The 15,580-nt window shown below is 55.2% G+C and overlaps 1 protein-coding gene across 1 annotated transcript in view; it reads right to left on the reverse strand.

The window, feature by feature from the left end:
• Positions 1–663: 663 nt before the first annotated feature.
• Positions 664–15,580, reverse strand: part of sdk2b (sidekick cell adhesion molecule 2b) — a 130,699-nt gene continuing 115,782 nt past the window's right edge. The window contains 18 exon segments of the mRNA XM_057058046.1: positions 664–2,675; positions 5,619–5,748; positions 8,618–8,756; positions 9,285–9,425; positions 9,503–9,667; positions 10,175–10,300; positions 10,383–10,544; positions 10,794–10,931; positions 11,805–11,991; positions 12,324–12,439; positions 12,637–12,738; positions 13,226–13,282; positions 13,685–13,771; positions 13,774–13,816; positions 14,394–14,464; positions 14,586–14,689; positions 14,772–14,973; positions 15,145–15,339. Of these exon segments, the coding sequence (XP_056914026.1) occupies positions 2,253–2,675; positions 5,619–5,748; positions 8,618–8,756; positions 9,285–9,425; positions 9,503–9,667; positions 10,175–10,300; positions 10,383–10,544; positions 10,794–10,931; positions 11,805–11,991; positions 12,324–12,439; positions 12,637–12,738; positions 13,226–13,282; positions 13,685–13,771; positions 13,774–13,816; positions 14,394–14,464; positions 14,586–14,689; positions 14,772–14,973; positions 15,145–15,339 (2,588 nt within the window). The 3' untranslated portion in view covers positions 664–2,252.

The following is a 15,580-nucleotide window of genomic DNA, read 5'->3' on the forward strand; positions in this document are numbered from 1 at the left end:
GGGCCAATTAAGGCGGTTTAGTGGAGCAGAGAGCTGATGAGTGTTAGTTCTGGTGCCGAGATGGACCTCTGTGTCCAGATAACAGGATTTAACAGCTGCTACACTGATCCAATTTATTTCTACTCTTACTAACAACACATTTCATTGCTTAATTAGTCCTTGACTCATCGCCTATATGTGTTTAAAGAAGACGTGTGTGAGGAGAACCGCGCTTAAAGGTCGGGTCGGTTTGGTGCCGGGTTTTATTCCTTCCTAGGAGTCGTGCTGCAGGAGCGGCCTGAACAGTTGGACGGCCGCCGTTTTGAACAACTTTTACCTGCTGACGCGTTAAGATGAGATCACACGCAAATATTGGCCTAATTAGTTTTGAAGCGCAAAGACTTTCCAGGCACCACGTAGGTTTTCTGATCATAATCGCCCGTTTAGACATCAGAAACCTTCAAAAACAACCCTTGATTACATGCCACTAGCTTGTTAGCGCTACACACGCGCTCCTAATTAGCTTATGCTAATTGGCACCTGATGAGGTGTAAAGAATCGACTGTGCGTTTAGTTACTTGCTTTAACATATGCATAAATACGGCTGTTGTAGCGGCTAATGTGCCGCTTCTCGCCGCCGCCATCTTGTTCGCTTTGCCGGGAAGAACACGAAGCAGAAGCGGCTAACATTCAAAAATAATTTATTTCAGAAATGTACCGTGATCATATATCCATTCATATTCTGCACGATGAGGTTTGTGTACAATGATATCACCCCACAAAGAAAAGGGAAAAAAAGAAGCATTTTTTCTTCTTTATTCTGAACTATGGAAACAAGTATCACACCACTGAGTCTTCGATATAGCATAGCAAGCGCGGCCCCTGCGGCGGCGTTTCCACGGGCAGACGAGGCTGCACTCACACCGGGGCCAGCTGTTCCATACCGACCCAACCCCGCCCCCCCCCCGCCGACCCGCATGCCACCACGGTGACCACGGCGATGGCCAGGAAGGGGGATTTGCATGGCTCATACGCCATGATGATCACCGTTCACGTACGTGTACTGTGCTTGTGCTTATGGGTGCGGGTGCACTCGCTCCCACCAAACGATCCGGACTTCAGGGGCAAACGTGGTCGGACTCGGGACGCCTGCCCTGGTGTGAGTGCGCCCGCGTATCTCCTCATCACGCCACAGCACGGAGAAGCTGCTCCCGTGTGAATGGACGCACCGTCGATGTGTGAACATTAGCATCTGGGACAGGACGGTCGCGCCTGAAGAGTGTTGATAACACCGAACGGAAGGAGATAGAGCAGCAGGGGCAGGAAGAAGGGCTCCTCCAGCCCAGCTGAGCTCCACAGCGCTGCAGTAGACGTATATGCAGGATGAGTGGCGCCAAAAATAAAGCACAACTTAAATGCAAATTTATTCACAGCCTGCTGTCTGTCCGGATCAGGAGACGGCTCTGGGCGTGAGGACGGCCGCTCCCGGGCCGCGGTGGAGGGCTCGCTCCCGCTCTGAGCCAGATATAAATAATTGTTTCCATGTCAAGGCAGCTTCGATCCACTGAAACACACTCACAGACGGACAAACACTTTGATTTTGGACAGATATACACTCATTTCATATATCTGCACCCCCCCCCCCCCCAAGCTGTCTCACATCCGACCCCTCTGGGGCCAAACGGCGTCCCTGCGACGGGGTCGGCGAGACGATCCCATGAAAGCTGTCGATTGTTTCACCAAGGTCCATTTTTATTCTCTTCCGAGCTGCGAAATTTGTTGGATTCGGCGTGAATCCCACACGTCTCTCACTTCCGCCTTCGTTTTTTCTTTTTCTTTTTTTTTACATCCAGTCAGGCTCCGTCGGCGCCGCTTCCGCACGGACGCGGTTTTGTTTTCTCTGCCCGACGGCGATGCCGTTGCTGGATATATATATATACTTGATATATACTTGTGACCTGTACAAAATCAGAGTTTATCATTGAATGCAACTAAAAAAAAATGTAACACTAATTGGTGGAGCTAGCCTTGCGAACCAGTCAAATTAAAGGGATCGGACGTTGCTGGGGGTAAAGTCAGTCTACGCTGGCAAACCGGGAACATGAAAGGAAGAAAAAGGGCTAGTGTGTAAACCTTTAATCAGCCGTCCGAGCTGACAAACTGCATCTCTTTAACATAAATGGGGAAATGACTTAGAATTAGCTGCTTGTTGTGTTTCCCTTTAACACGAGCCGGTCGGGTATTTCAGGTTTTTTCTGTTATTCCCACATTGTTCACACAAAAGAGGAGAAACCAGCGATCGGGGCCCTGGAGCCGGGGGCCAGGCTGCTGGGGGGCCTGTACAGGGTGCTTTGCTGGCTGGGAGTGCTGGAGCTCTGCTGGGAGGGGGTGGGAGTCCGGCTACCTTTGGGCCTGAACAAGCTGCTCTGGCCCTGCGGTTGGCCCGGGCCTTGCTGGGGCTGGGGGCTGGGCGAGCTCAGCTGGGGCGGCAGCGGCGGTAGAGGCGGCAGCGGCGGCGGGGCGCAGTGATCCGGATCGCCGGACTCGGACTCGGTGTAGCTGTACGCCTGTGCCCGGGATATGCCTTTCTGCTGGCGCCTCCAGGAGTTGTAGTAGGTCGGGTCACTGATGTAGTGGTTGACGAAGGAGTGGGTCTTCTGCCGGTTGGGGTCCACTTCGTACTCGCTGTCGCTGCCCTGTGACCAAAAGGACAGATAATAAGAAGAGGAGCAACAATCCTAACTGGCCGAATCACCTGATTACCATCAGCCAAAGCAGCGCCCGCTTTGGCTGATGGTCATTGGATCATTTCCCAAAGAGAATGAGCTCCTTCAGAGCAGGACTGCCGATAATCGTGGCCGTCTCGTGGCTCTTTGCCCCCGCGCACATTATCGGACAGAAGTAAACACTGGAAGGACGCGGCGCAGCCCTCATGCTGGGTATTACGCTGCACATATGTCACGCATATGCTGCTATACTCAGATTTCCTTCAATCTGCTCCGTCCCCGCTGGGAAGCTACGCGCTCCATAAGAAGACATATGAGCGGAAGCAGCTCTCGCTTCTGCCAAGTCGTGGCGTAACAAGAGGTTAGCGCACTCGTGTGGAGGCTCCTCCAGGCCAGTGGGAGGGTGTGTGACACGTCCAGCACATCTGGCTTCAATCCGGTTCCTCTGCTGCTTCGATGACGTAATGACAGGAGTCGGAATAGATGCTAGCCCTCGCGGATCGTGAACACAAAGTCGGGATGACCTCACGCTGAAAGAATCAGCGTTCTGCGCGTTAGAAGGAAGAGCGAGTGCAGACGGTGGAGCTTTAGCTCACGTCACGTCTTTAAACCCACCTGGAGGATCTGAGAGAGAAACACACTGCTTGATGACGCCTGATCTGCCTCTGGGGGCATCACGGCCCATGAAGCGGCTCTTCAAATCCTGGCGAGTTAATTACTGCCGCTAAACGCCGTGAAGGAAGCCGACTGGTGGCAGCCTCGGGGGAATCGCCAGCACCTGATTCCTCCCAGGTTTCCAACACCAATTATTGGGCATTTTACATCATTATTATGTTAAATCAGACAGGAAAAACAGATTAGAAATCGGCCCAATTACCAGCAGAAACCTCTTCACAGGAGCCGTCAGCGAGACCGAGCTGGCAGGAGTTGATGTTTGTATTTGCTAAGAACGTGGCGAGGACGACGACGGGTGGATGTGCATCAAATGCGGAAAAATGGAGCTTATGGAGATCACTTGGCCGCTGCTGGTGTTCCGGCGTCCAAGTTAAAGCAAGTTTGACTTCATCTCAAAGACTTCATGTGCAGGATGATGGAGCTGCTACTGTTTCAGGCTTTCTCTCCAAAAACCCAGATCCCCTCCCCCACCTGAAACGTACACATTTGGGTACATGTGGGTCAGTCCTTTGTCCTCTGGTTATGGATTATTGTGAAGAGGATGGGGGGGGGGGGGGGGGGGCTGTCTGTGTTCCTCTCGTTGATGAAGCCAACACAGCAGGGGGTCCCCGGCAACAAACAATGATGGTGAACATGTGGGTTTGTGAGGGATCAAAAAGCCTGAAGACATTTTTGTGGAGAAACCAGGAAGTGGAGGAGACGCTGTGTCCTCGTCCCTAACATTTACTCTAACGGGGACGGCGTGTCCAACGGATAAAAATAAACTATTTGCAATTTTTCTGGGGGACGTCATGTTAAAGGAACGCTGTAAAATTCTCCAGCCAAAACTTCGGAAAACTAGAGGGATAGAAGGAAGCAGGGAGGACGTCCAGAAGAGGAGGAGGGATTTTTCTTTCCCTGTGCACAGAAGGCGAGAGCTTCATGTACTGACTCAGAGATGAGATCATCCGTCTCCAACTGGTTCGGGCCTATAATGACACACAAAGGCGAAGGCAACCTTGGAAAATGAGAGTCTGTTCTCCAAAGGGAATAAAGTCAATATCTGCAGGAGAGAGGAGCAGTAATGGCGGCACTTTTACAGAGCCGAGTCGATGCTGGAGCCTTCCAAAAATCTCCTCACACAATAGTCGACGTACACGTGCTGGAGGAGGGATGAAGGAGGAACGACGGCGCGATGACGGATTTCCACTTAATAAACCTTCAGAGAGAATTCCTGGATCTCTCACTTGCTCCGCGGGGGGGCAGAGACTGAGGCCTATCAGGGGCCTGCAGAGGAACCAGCAGAGGAACCGGCAGAGGAACCGGCAGAGGAGCCGGCAGAGGAACCGGCAGAGGAACCGGCAGAGGAGCCTCTGGGTGTGCAGCTGAAGGAGGGAGTTTTAGCAATGAAGGCTAAAGAAGTGAAAAAGATGTGCAAACAGGTGATGAAAATCCCAAATTCCTCCTTTATGTGGGTGTTGTCGTGCTGCGGAAGCTCCTGTCTGTTGTGAGGAGATTTCCATTCCATCTTCCAGGCAGGGCCGGGGTCCCGATAAGGCCGGGTGGGGACAAAGTTCCAGCTGTTTGCAATTCCACAGAGAGGGAGCCAGTTGAGAGATGCACGGGGATAATCTGGGAAATGCCTGAAGAATTCCTGGATGAAAGAAATCTGTGAAGAAGCCTGTAAATGAGGGGAAGAACACCACCACATCCCCCCCAGATGCTTTCATCTGACGGGGATCAAAGCCAAAGTGAAACCGCAGAGCTGCGGGAGGGGCGGGGGCATAAACCGAAGACACCGGGGCAAGATCAGCGACAGCAGGAATCACGCTACAAACCTAAAGGTGCAGGAAATGTTCTTCCTGATCAGATCCACAAGCAGAATGATTATTCAGAACATCAGCAGCTCCCCGACGTGTCCCGTCTCGTTCCGCGTCAATCTTTATTCCCCCCGACAGCTCGAATGTTGAGTTTCGGCGCCACGTTGGGCCTTGACGGACCAGTCTGGACCCTCTAGCTGAGAAGGCCCGGGCAGTCTGGCTAGTTCTGTCTGCTTCTTTCTGTTTGGGTTTAAATCTGCTCACGGAGGAGCCGAAGCACGACCCCGGCCTGGCTGCGTTCCAGCTCTTTGACTCTCGCTAATGGCGATAAGCGGCACCACAGAAGAAGAGCCAGGGCAGAAATGGTGTAACCAGCGGTGAACGCCGCGAGCAGCCGAAGAGAAGAGGAGCGTTTAGAAGAGAGGAGTCGTTACCGCACCTGAGAGTCCGAGATCTCGGAGGGCTTCTCGGTCAGGCTGCTGCTCTCCGCCGGGATCAGGTCGTTGTACTTGGTGCTGACGTCCTCGTCTGAGTAATGGAGGCTGCCTGGACTGGGCCTGGGAGGAGATCTGAGGAGAAGAGCAGAACCGTCCTGGCCTCATTCAGCGAATTCCACACATCCAGATTTACGGGATCATCCTGACATTTACCAGAGTGGTGAGCTCAGGCTGGATTCTGCGGTTCTGAGATTTAGCGGACTGCGTTTTTATGGCTTTAGTGGCTGCAAATGTGTTTGCTGATGTTGTTCTCTGCCTCAACGGCAACAATATTGACGACCACCGAACGTCGTTAGCATCTCAATAAAGCAGCAAGAGCGAACAGAGCACTCGGCATCTTCAGTTCCAGCCGGGACTGTTACGCAACATCCCTCATGTTCCATTTTTCTGCGGCAGAAATGGACTTTTCCTGTTCAGCCTGGGACTTTAAGACTCAGCCTGGAGCTGTGTTACTTCCGTGCAGGTTCTGTAAATGGCCCTCCTGGTTGTGTGCTTGGCCTCCGCGCTCCCGCGGGGCCACGTGGCGCCGCTGCGCTGTCCTTGCTAATCTTGCACGCTTAACATTCGGACTCACTTATTTAAAATTTGCAGCTGATTAACGGTCTTACAAAGGGTACAGCGACGGACCTTTAATGTCTCTTTAGCATACTCGTGTTCTTTCAGTCTAATTTGCACCCATGAGGCATCCGAGCGCTGTTAAGTCAGAACGCTGACATCAAATGAGTCCAGAGTCTTTACGGTATAATAGAGTTCTCCCTCACGCCTGACACGCTGGCGTTGGTCTGTGGCGGCGCCATGAGGGTCACGGGACTCTCAGGAGATAGCCGCCTATCGCCTCCTCCTGAAGATGTCAGACCCTTGTGACTGAGTTATAAAGTGAGGTCTTGTGGGGCTCCGGGGGTCATGGGCCAAACGGCCACCCGCGGACCGGCTCTGACAAATGTTATCGGGGCCTCTGTGAGTGATGGCGTGGGCCGAGCTGTCAGCGGCGAGCCGCAGGGGTCGGATTTGAAGGGCGTGAGTGATCCAGCGAAGAGAGGAGGAGCCTTCAGGGGGAGCGGGAGCGGGGCGGAGGGGAGGTGGCGAGCTAACCTGAAGGCTGGGAGTCAACGGGACCAGCGGGTTACATGAAGCAAAGGAACGCCGGTATAACAGAGAGCTTCGTTAACGCGGAGATGATCGAGCTCCCGCGGCGATGAGATAGTTAGGGAAGCTTCCTGAGGTGCGTCCTGATGTGGCGACGCTCGCTGCCATGTCGTGATTGAGAAGCCGCAGTTTGGACGCGCGTCATAACGATGACGGGAGCTCGTAAACGCTCCGGGTTTTATGGGATATTAATAGAGTTGCTGGGATGAGCTGAAGTGCTGACGACGCGGGAGTCAAAGTGACCTGAAAATGCCGCGCAGCCGCGCTTTTAACAACGTATTTACATGAATTTTTAAAAATAATCGCGACGCAAACCCCCCAGCAGAGATAAGGACATCAGAGCCCACCCCTCATGGCCGCAGACTCCCCATCAACACTTTATTTCCCCAAAGGACGTTCCGACGTGACCTTTCCAACGAGCATTCCTCAGCAGCTCCGGCGGCGAGCCCCTTCATTACACGGCAGGACAAAGAGCTGAGGAGGTGTGAAGGGACGCTACGGAGAGCCCGCTGGGACATTATGATAAACTGCCTGCTTGGGAACGCCGGAGGAGCTCAGCCCACTTACACCTCTTCTTCTCCGCTCTACGCACTTTTGAGGAAGGTGCAAATTATTTATCAGCCCTCTCGCTAAGAGGAGGCTCCACTTAATCGTCTCGGGGCGGAAGAGCCGGTCTGCGGGGGGGGGGGAGAACCGGGGGAGGTGAAATCAAACCTGCCCCCGGTCTTTGCTTGTTACCAGGCTCTCCGGCTGCTCTGGGGAACCTGGACCTGCGTGACTGTGCTGACTCAGCTTAGTCAGAACTTAGTGTCCAGCAGAGGGGGACAGATTGACTTCAAGTCTATATTGAGGTGCTGAAAGGGCCAAATGGCAGATCAGGAAGCCTGGAGTGGGCCGAAATGAGCCGTGCTGATTTCCCGGAGATGCCGATTGATTTTCCGGTCGTGCATATTTGCCCCCGTGTTTAACTCCTGACAAATTATGTCCACGAGAGATAATCTCCCTCAGAAAGTCGTCCGCAAATGTCATTTTCGTTCCGACACGGCTCCGACTTAGAGCCAATACAGCGGGATTAAGCAGATGTTTGATTTCCGATCCCGGAGTCGGGAAGAGGACTCCATCCTGTCTGAGCCCGTAGATCAAGATGTGGCATTAATCTCTAATCGGAGGCTCAGGTGTTGGGATTTGGCTTCCCGGGCTGAGCTCGGAGATTACCGATTCTCAACGCACATCGGCGCGTTCTTCCACTCCGACTTCGGAGCAGAAAAGCAGAGCCCGGAATCTCCTGGCGGACCCGGACCTGCGTCGAGACGAGAGGAACACGATCCGTTCCCTCCCCGTCTCTTTTCAAACCACAAACCGGCCGTAACGTCATATCTGCCGTATTTAGATTCCCCCCTAAAGCCGCGCTAATGATGAGCTGCTCAGCACGCTCAGCAGAACCCGGGCCGGACCGGCTCCCTGCAGGGTTCTGATCACAGGTGTCAGTCAGAGTGATTGGCTTGAGCCAAGGTCACGCTCTCAGCATCGTGCTCATTTTACTGCCAGCAGAGACCCAACGAGCTCATTAAAGGAGGATTCACGACCGACTCAGGCGCCGCTTCTGAACCGAACCAAGGACGGAAGCGGGTTTTTCCACACGTATTAGCTGGAGTTCTACACGGGAGCCGAGGCTTCATAGTTTCAAGATTTGCTAATTAAGTTGTGAAGTTACTGTCAAACATGCTAATCAGCGCCGGGTGTTTGACCCCCCCCCCACACACACACACACCCCCACCGTCCCCGCAGCACCGACCTGGTGTAGACGCCGTTCTTCCGACAGAAAGAGTTCTTCACAGACAGCCGTCGGTTGTTGAGCTCCAGGGTGGGGAAGCGGCCTTCGTCCAGGCTGACCATGTCCCCGTGGGTCAGCGCGTTGCAGCTGGACTTGTTGCCTGGACAAACGTGCAGAGACACTGTGTGACCACAGGCCGGACACACAGCCGGGTTAGTGCTGGGGAGGGACAGCTCACGTTTACATGCTGATAATCCCCCCGCTTTAAACGAAACGCGCACACGTTTCCCCGTGCCGAGATTAATGGCTGGGGGGGGGAGGGGGGGGCTGTTGCTCGCCAAGTTGCCAGGTTGGAAGATTTAAGGCTCATAGGCAGGCCGGGACGTCCGTGGTGGCTCCGGGGCAGGCGGGGGTCAATTGGTGGTTACGCAAACACGCAAAGAGAGAGAGAGAGACGACAGGGTCGGACCCGCGGGGATGCCCCCCGGGGATGCCCCCCCCCCCCCCCCCCCCCACCGAGCCGGGCAGAAGTGCTGAGCTGTGGGAAATACCCGCTGATGTCAGGACTGCTCTGAATTGTGCGCCCCCACCCCCACTGCCCCCCCCCGTGAGCCCGTCGCTCCGTTCGTTCTGACATCAAAGCTACTTCCTGTTTAGCTCCCGCCGCGACCCGATTGGTCCAACTCACCGGATTCTGACTTCTTGGCGTATTTCTTGCTCTGTCCTCTGATGATGAGGATGAAAACCAGCAGCAGGATGAAGATGAGGCCCACCAAGGCCACCACCACCAGGAACCACCACTCCTCGTAGAACGGCGCCACTTTTTGGGCTGCGGGGAAAAACGAGCACGGTCGGAACGGCCGGTCGGCCATTTTGAACCGGGAACGTCGGGGACGGGTGACTCACCGGAGACGGGAGGGGAAGGCAGGCTGGGGGAACCGTAGCCGTAGTCGTTGACTGCGATGACCCGGAAGTCGTACGTGACCCCTTGCTTCAGGATGTCCAAGTTGAACGTGTGTGATGTCACTTCCTTGGGGATGTCCTTGATGAGGATATCCCACAATCCCTCATCTGAAAGAGTTGAAACGGGATTTTATGGGAGCAGCATGTGATCCAGTATCAGAGGCTCTTTATCGATCGGCCGCTCCGCTGATCGGTGCCCGTGAGCCGGCGCCGCGCTCCATCCGTCATGGCGAGACGGGCTAATGTAATTAAAATGATCACGCCGTTAAAGCGGCGGCCCTCGTGCAGACTGAAGTTCTTTTCTGTTAACAAACACTTGGAGCGATTCAATAACTCCGTTTTCGCTCAAACGGGGCGAAATGGCCCCTCCCCGCGCGTCACATCCCATCCATCACGCCGCCGTCCCCGCCGGCGCCTGTCAATCACAGCTCCGAGCAGACGGCAGATGTCTGAGGTGCGGCGTCTGCGATCAATAACCCATTAAAGCGGCGGCGACACCGACGCCGCGGCGACAGACGTTGACACTTTACACCTCGCGTTCATTCGTCAAAGCGTCAGGGGGGCCGGCGGCGGGCGGCGTTTACGGCTTCATCATCTGGGCGTGTCTCTACGCACCTGAAGGCCTGGCCTCGATCACGTAGCGCGTGATGGGAGCGCGCCCGGGATCGCCGCTGCTCCAGTGGATGGTCAGCGCCGTCCCGTAGCGCGTGATGAAGGGCTCACCGGGGGGTCCTGGGGCTCCTGCGGGATAGAGGCTAAGGTTATCATCCAGACGGGGGGGTCACGCCCCCACCGGCATGGGGAGGACAGCCGTGGCCGCTACCTTCCCCCGGGCCCGTGGTGATGTTGGCCTCCACTTCGGGCCCGTGCACGAAGGTTTTGGCCCGGATGCGGAAGTTGTAGGTGACGCCGTCGGCCAGATCCCGGAGCTTCAGCCAGAGGGGGCCGCTCCCCTTCACGTCCACCATCACCGTCCTACTGACCCCTGGGGGGGAGGGGGAGTCAAGACATTCGGGACAGGCCACTGAGGACTCTGGACAGACAAATCACATTTAGAGCAGTGTGCCGACACACACACACACACACACACACACACACACACACACACAGTGGTGGGTTAATGGTAGCGAATCAGGGTTGTTGTGGTCACGACGCGTTCAGGATCGTTTTAAACCCTTAAATTCCTTTTACTTCCGTCCGGATCAGCATATTCCCATGAGTGGCGGCGGCTCACCGTCGACCGGCGTGCAGGGCTCGTACACCAGGCGGTAGCCGTCGATGATGCCGTTGGGGAAGGTGGGCTCGCCCCAGGACACGTTGACCGAGGTGGTGGTCAGCTCGCTGAAGTGAATGAAGCTGGGAGCACTGGGAGCTGCCACACAGAGGGGGGGGGGGGGAGAAAAGAGAGGCACAACTGAACATGCTGACGGAGGTCGAGTGTCTCCCACTGACAGATGTTGGACACATCTGCTCCTGAAGCCACAGACACAACCTGCAATCACCCCCGGGACCACGCAGAGAGGGCGGTTTTCGTACAAGGAGGGGGTTTTGTTTTAGTCCTAATCTGGTCTCATCTTTAAAACGAGCAGACTAATGTAGGACGGAATAAAGGGTGAAAGCTAGCTGTTATCCGAGCGGATCCTTTGTTCTCCGCAGAAGTCAGAGCCGGAATGGTGAAATTCTCACGGCTCAATAGCTGTTATTCTTCTGCTGCAAAGTTGCTGAGTTGGAGCGGAGACGCTTCCAGAAGACAAAGGCCCTTTGTGTGAGGAGCCGGGATAACTAACTAACTCAACGGCGTTCCTCCTTCCTCCCGCTCTCGGCCTGTCATCCCAGCTGCCACTAGCTTGTTTTTCTTCCTGTGCGCGTGGACAGAAAACACCGGGAACCTTGAGAGAGAGCTGAAAGCAAGAGGGTCGGGGCCGCTTGGCTGTGGACGGGGGCTGATTTTACAAACGAAACACGATATTTAGGGTTTAAAGTTTGCTGATTAGGGACTTATGCTCAGCGTGGTGCTCTGCTAACATCGCCTGGCACGCTGACAGCCCTGATTAGCATCATCCTCACCATTAATTCTTTCCTCGCGGTTGAGTCATCCACGTTGGGAAAAACTCTTGGGCTTCTCCCAGCTAACACCAGCGCTGCCACCCCCACCAGCACACAAATATATCTGCTCATATTCAGGCGATATGTTCCACTTAAATCTCTGGAATAGCTATACTTGTGGGTACCGATGGCTGACTACCTGCTTGCTGGGTGCGTCCCCTGGTGGGCGGGCTGCGTGGGCCGTCCCCAGCCGCGTTGAAAGGGGCCACGCTGATCATGTAGGTGGTGTAACCGGTCAGGTTCTTCAGCTTCACCCCCCCTTCGGGCATGAAGAGGGTCCGCAGCCGCTCGGTCTCGTTCTTACGCTGAAACTCCCAGAAGTAGACCTGCGCCAGCACGCGGGAGGATAAATAGATTTAAACGCGGGTCTGCAGCTGCGTTCAGGGAGTAGAGCGCCAGTTTTGCCTCCATAAAACGCCAATTTCAAACTCCCCGAAGGGGAAGCACTTTGGTTTTATTCCCTGTTAATGTTTTCTCGAGCAGCAGACTAAATGATTCACTGCATGGAAAGCCCCTCTGGAAGCGAGCGCTAGCTTACAGCGCTAAAATGTGGTTTTAATTGTGATCAAAGTGGAAGAAGTCCCTCGTGAACATTTAACTGTTGATATAAATACACAAAGAGGAGACGTTGTTCTTGGTTTCACTGGTGAAATAGAACCTTGTAGCCTTGGATGTCTCCGTTTTGTGCGTCCACGGGCGGGGGGGCCCACGTCACGTCCAGCTGGGTCGCCGTTGCAGAATGAATCGCCACATTCTGGGGCGGGGCCGTAGGGACTGGTGGACATCGACACACAAACACGCCATTCATCAAAAACAGCAACGCTTTGCTTTAAGTAGCCGCTGTTTGTTCAAGTGCCCGTTATCGTCCCCCATTGTGAAGCCGTGAACTCAGAGACATGTTTCTACAGGAGCCCCCCCCCCACCCCCGTTCACACGCTGGTGTTGAGAGGAGGGGCAGGAAGCGTGCATACCTGCTTCTCCGACAAACACCTCCTGGGGTGGGCTGCTCGGCCCCTCGCCGACCGCGTTGTACACGCTCATGCGGATCTCGTAGCGCTTGTGTTTACTCAGCTCTGCGGGGGAAAAGTCCAAACACAACACACACCTTCAGAACCACGCCGACCTGCTTCTGCCCGACCTCTGTCGGAAAAAAGGTGCTTTTCTGCTGAAGTTTTGCAGCATTAGCAACACACTGAACTGTGCATGCATGAGAGAGAGACACAGAGAGACAGAGAGAGAGACACAGAGACAGAGAGACAGAGAGAGAGACACAGAGACAGAGAGAGAGACACAGAGAGAGACAGAGAGAGAGACACAGAGAGAGACACAGAGAGAGAGAGAGAGACAGAGAGAGAGACACAGAGAGCGAGACACAGAGACAGAGAGAGAGAGAGAGACACACACACAGAGAGACAGAGAGAGAGAGAGAGAGAGAGACACAGAGAGACAGAGAGAGAGAGAGAGAGAGAGAGAGCATGTTGGCCTCAGTATGAGGGCTGTGATGTCCCCACAAGGAGCCCAATGTTCACATCAGCGCTGGCGAGACACGAGACAACTTACTGTCCAACTCGTACTGGATCAGAGACGAATCGGTCAGATTCCGGATGCTGTAAGGAGCTGGGATGTGGGGTGGGGGGCAGAAAACACAAGGAAAGGTGAATGGAGCAGCAGGTGGAGGCGACACAATTGTGTTAGTGACCAAAACACAACGTTTGTAAAGGACAGCGCCACCCCTTCACACACACACACACACACACACACACCACACACACACCACACACACACACAGCTAAATCACAGTCATTGTCGCTCTGAATGTGTGTGAGAGTGAAATGACAGGCTAGGACTCGCGCAGGCGGAGACGTGCCGCTCCAGCTAATAACAGCTCGCAGCTGATTGCCGCTGCTCGCTGTCAGAACCGCGGCGAGATCACGCCGGCCGGAGCCATCGGCCCTGGCGGAGGCGGGGAACTGTGCGAACGTGCTGCTGGAGCAAAGGCTGCTGGGAAAACGGCCTCACCGGTCAGGTCGGCCCAGGCGGAGATGCTGCTGAGGGCGTGAGCGGAGTAGCCGCGCAGGCGGTCGTACAGCAGCTCGCGGTACCGCAGCGGAAGCCCAACAAGATGCCGTTGATCTTCTCCTCGGAGGGGGGCTGTGGGGGGGGGGGGGGAGACGGAAAGTTGATATCAGAGAGGCGAGGCTCAGCCCGTAGCGCCGGCTCCATGTGACCCACTTTTCCCACTTTAGCGCTGCTAAAAGGTCGACAGGCTGCGAATCTCAGCGGCTAATTTGGAAACGTGACTTAAAACTAAAAGAGGCACTAAATTTCCTGATTTTCCATCAGAAATTCCCTGTTTTTTTTCCCTGCGGTTTTTCCGTGTCCTCCTGAAGAACAGACCTCTGAAGCCTAATTGACATTTATCTGCGGCTCTCTCTCTAAACAAGGATTTATTCTGAGTCTCTCCTGCCCAGCTGCTGGCGTCCTGAGCTGAACAGAGAAAACGGATCTCTTGACGGAGAAATCACCTGGAGAAATCCCCACTCTGGAATATGAAAGAACAGAGCCGGAGGCGAAGGAAGGCAAGAGAGGGAACAAGCACCTCGCTGTCCTGGTAAAACGCACGTTTTCTCCACAACAGTGAAGCTAATTTCCTCTTCACGAGCTGCTAATTCAGGCAGATTTGCTTCAATCAACAGTGAAACGCTCAAAAACAACGGCGGTCGCTCACCTTCCAGCGGATCAGCACCGAGGTGGTCGTGTGCGGCGTGACCGACAGGACGGCCGGGGCTTCGTCGGGCGCTGCGGCGGCGAGAAAGTGAGAAAAACGAGTAAATTGAGCTGAAAACCTGCGCGATTCCGCCGCTGGACGCAGCCATTCACAGATGCTAGCTGGAGCAAATCAAGCGTTCCCGCTGCTCACCGTCCTGTAGCGTGGTGATGGCGTCGCTCTCCTCGCTGTACGCGCTGTCCCCGATGTCGTTGGTGGCCTTGACTCTGAACTGGTACGACGTGAAAGGCTTCAGCCTGTCGGGGGGGGGCGCAGGAGGGGGTGGGTGAGGAACGACAGCGGCGGACAGCAGAAGGAAGACGAAGGAGGAACAACAACCTGGACACGGTGTAGGAGGTGGCGTCGTGGTTGACGGAAGCGGAGTGGACGCTCCAGTTGCTCACAGGAAGTTCCCGCAGCTGCACCGTGTAGTAGCGCACCGGGGACAGGCCGTCGCTGCCGGGCTCCCAGGACAGCAGCACCTGCCGGGCCTGGACCTCCTTCTGGGGCACCGCGGGGCGGCTGGGGGGCTGGGGCCGGGCTGGAAGCGCAGGCAGGGAGAGAGAGACGGGTGATGCTGGGAAGGTGGACACGAGGCGGACGAGGACGACCGGGAGACGCTGGATCGTCTCTCTCTGTCTTTACCGCGGTCACACGCTGGATCCGCCTCCAGGGCGGCGAGCGTGAGCTACCTGAAAAGGGGCGTGGTTACCTCTCTTCTCCGTGGTGACCACCAGAGCCTCGGCCGCCGCCCCCCAGCCCTTCCTCGTCTGCGCCGTGATGCGGAACACGTAGACGGACTCCGGCTTCAGACTGGTCACCGTGTACTGGCGAGCGCTGGGGTTGAGCACGTCCACGGTGGCGGTGTTGCTGTTGCTGGAGTTGTGGTGGTAGGTGATCTGGTAGGCTGGAGGGGGGGGGGGGGACACAGGTGAACAAGGAGGAGCAACGGGCAGCTTCCTGTCACACGGACGCGCGCCGTTAGCATCGGCTGATGCTACCGCGGCGTCTGTCATCCCTTTAACATAAACGAGGATTTACAATAAATCCAACAACCGGGAGGAAATCCTGAATTAGTGTTGGAGGGAATCCGACAACGACATCTGAGAGCATCAAAACGGGATGTAAAGAATTCCCCCTGGGGGGGC

This window comes from Takifugu flavidus, chromosome 1 (assembly GCF_003711565.1).
Source record: "Takifugu flavidus isolate HTHZ2018 chromosome 1, ASM371156v2, whole genome shotgun sequence".
Taxonomy (NCBI): domain Eukaryota; kingdom Metazoa; phylum Chordata; class Actinopteri; order Tetraodontiformes; family Tetraodontidae; genus Takifugu; species Takifugu flavidus.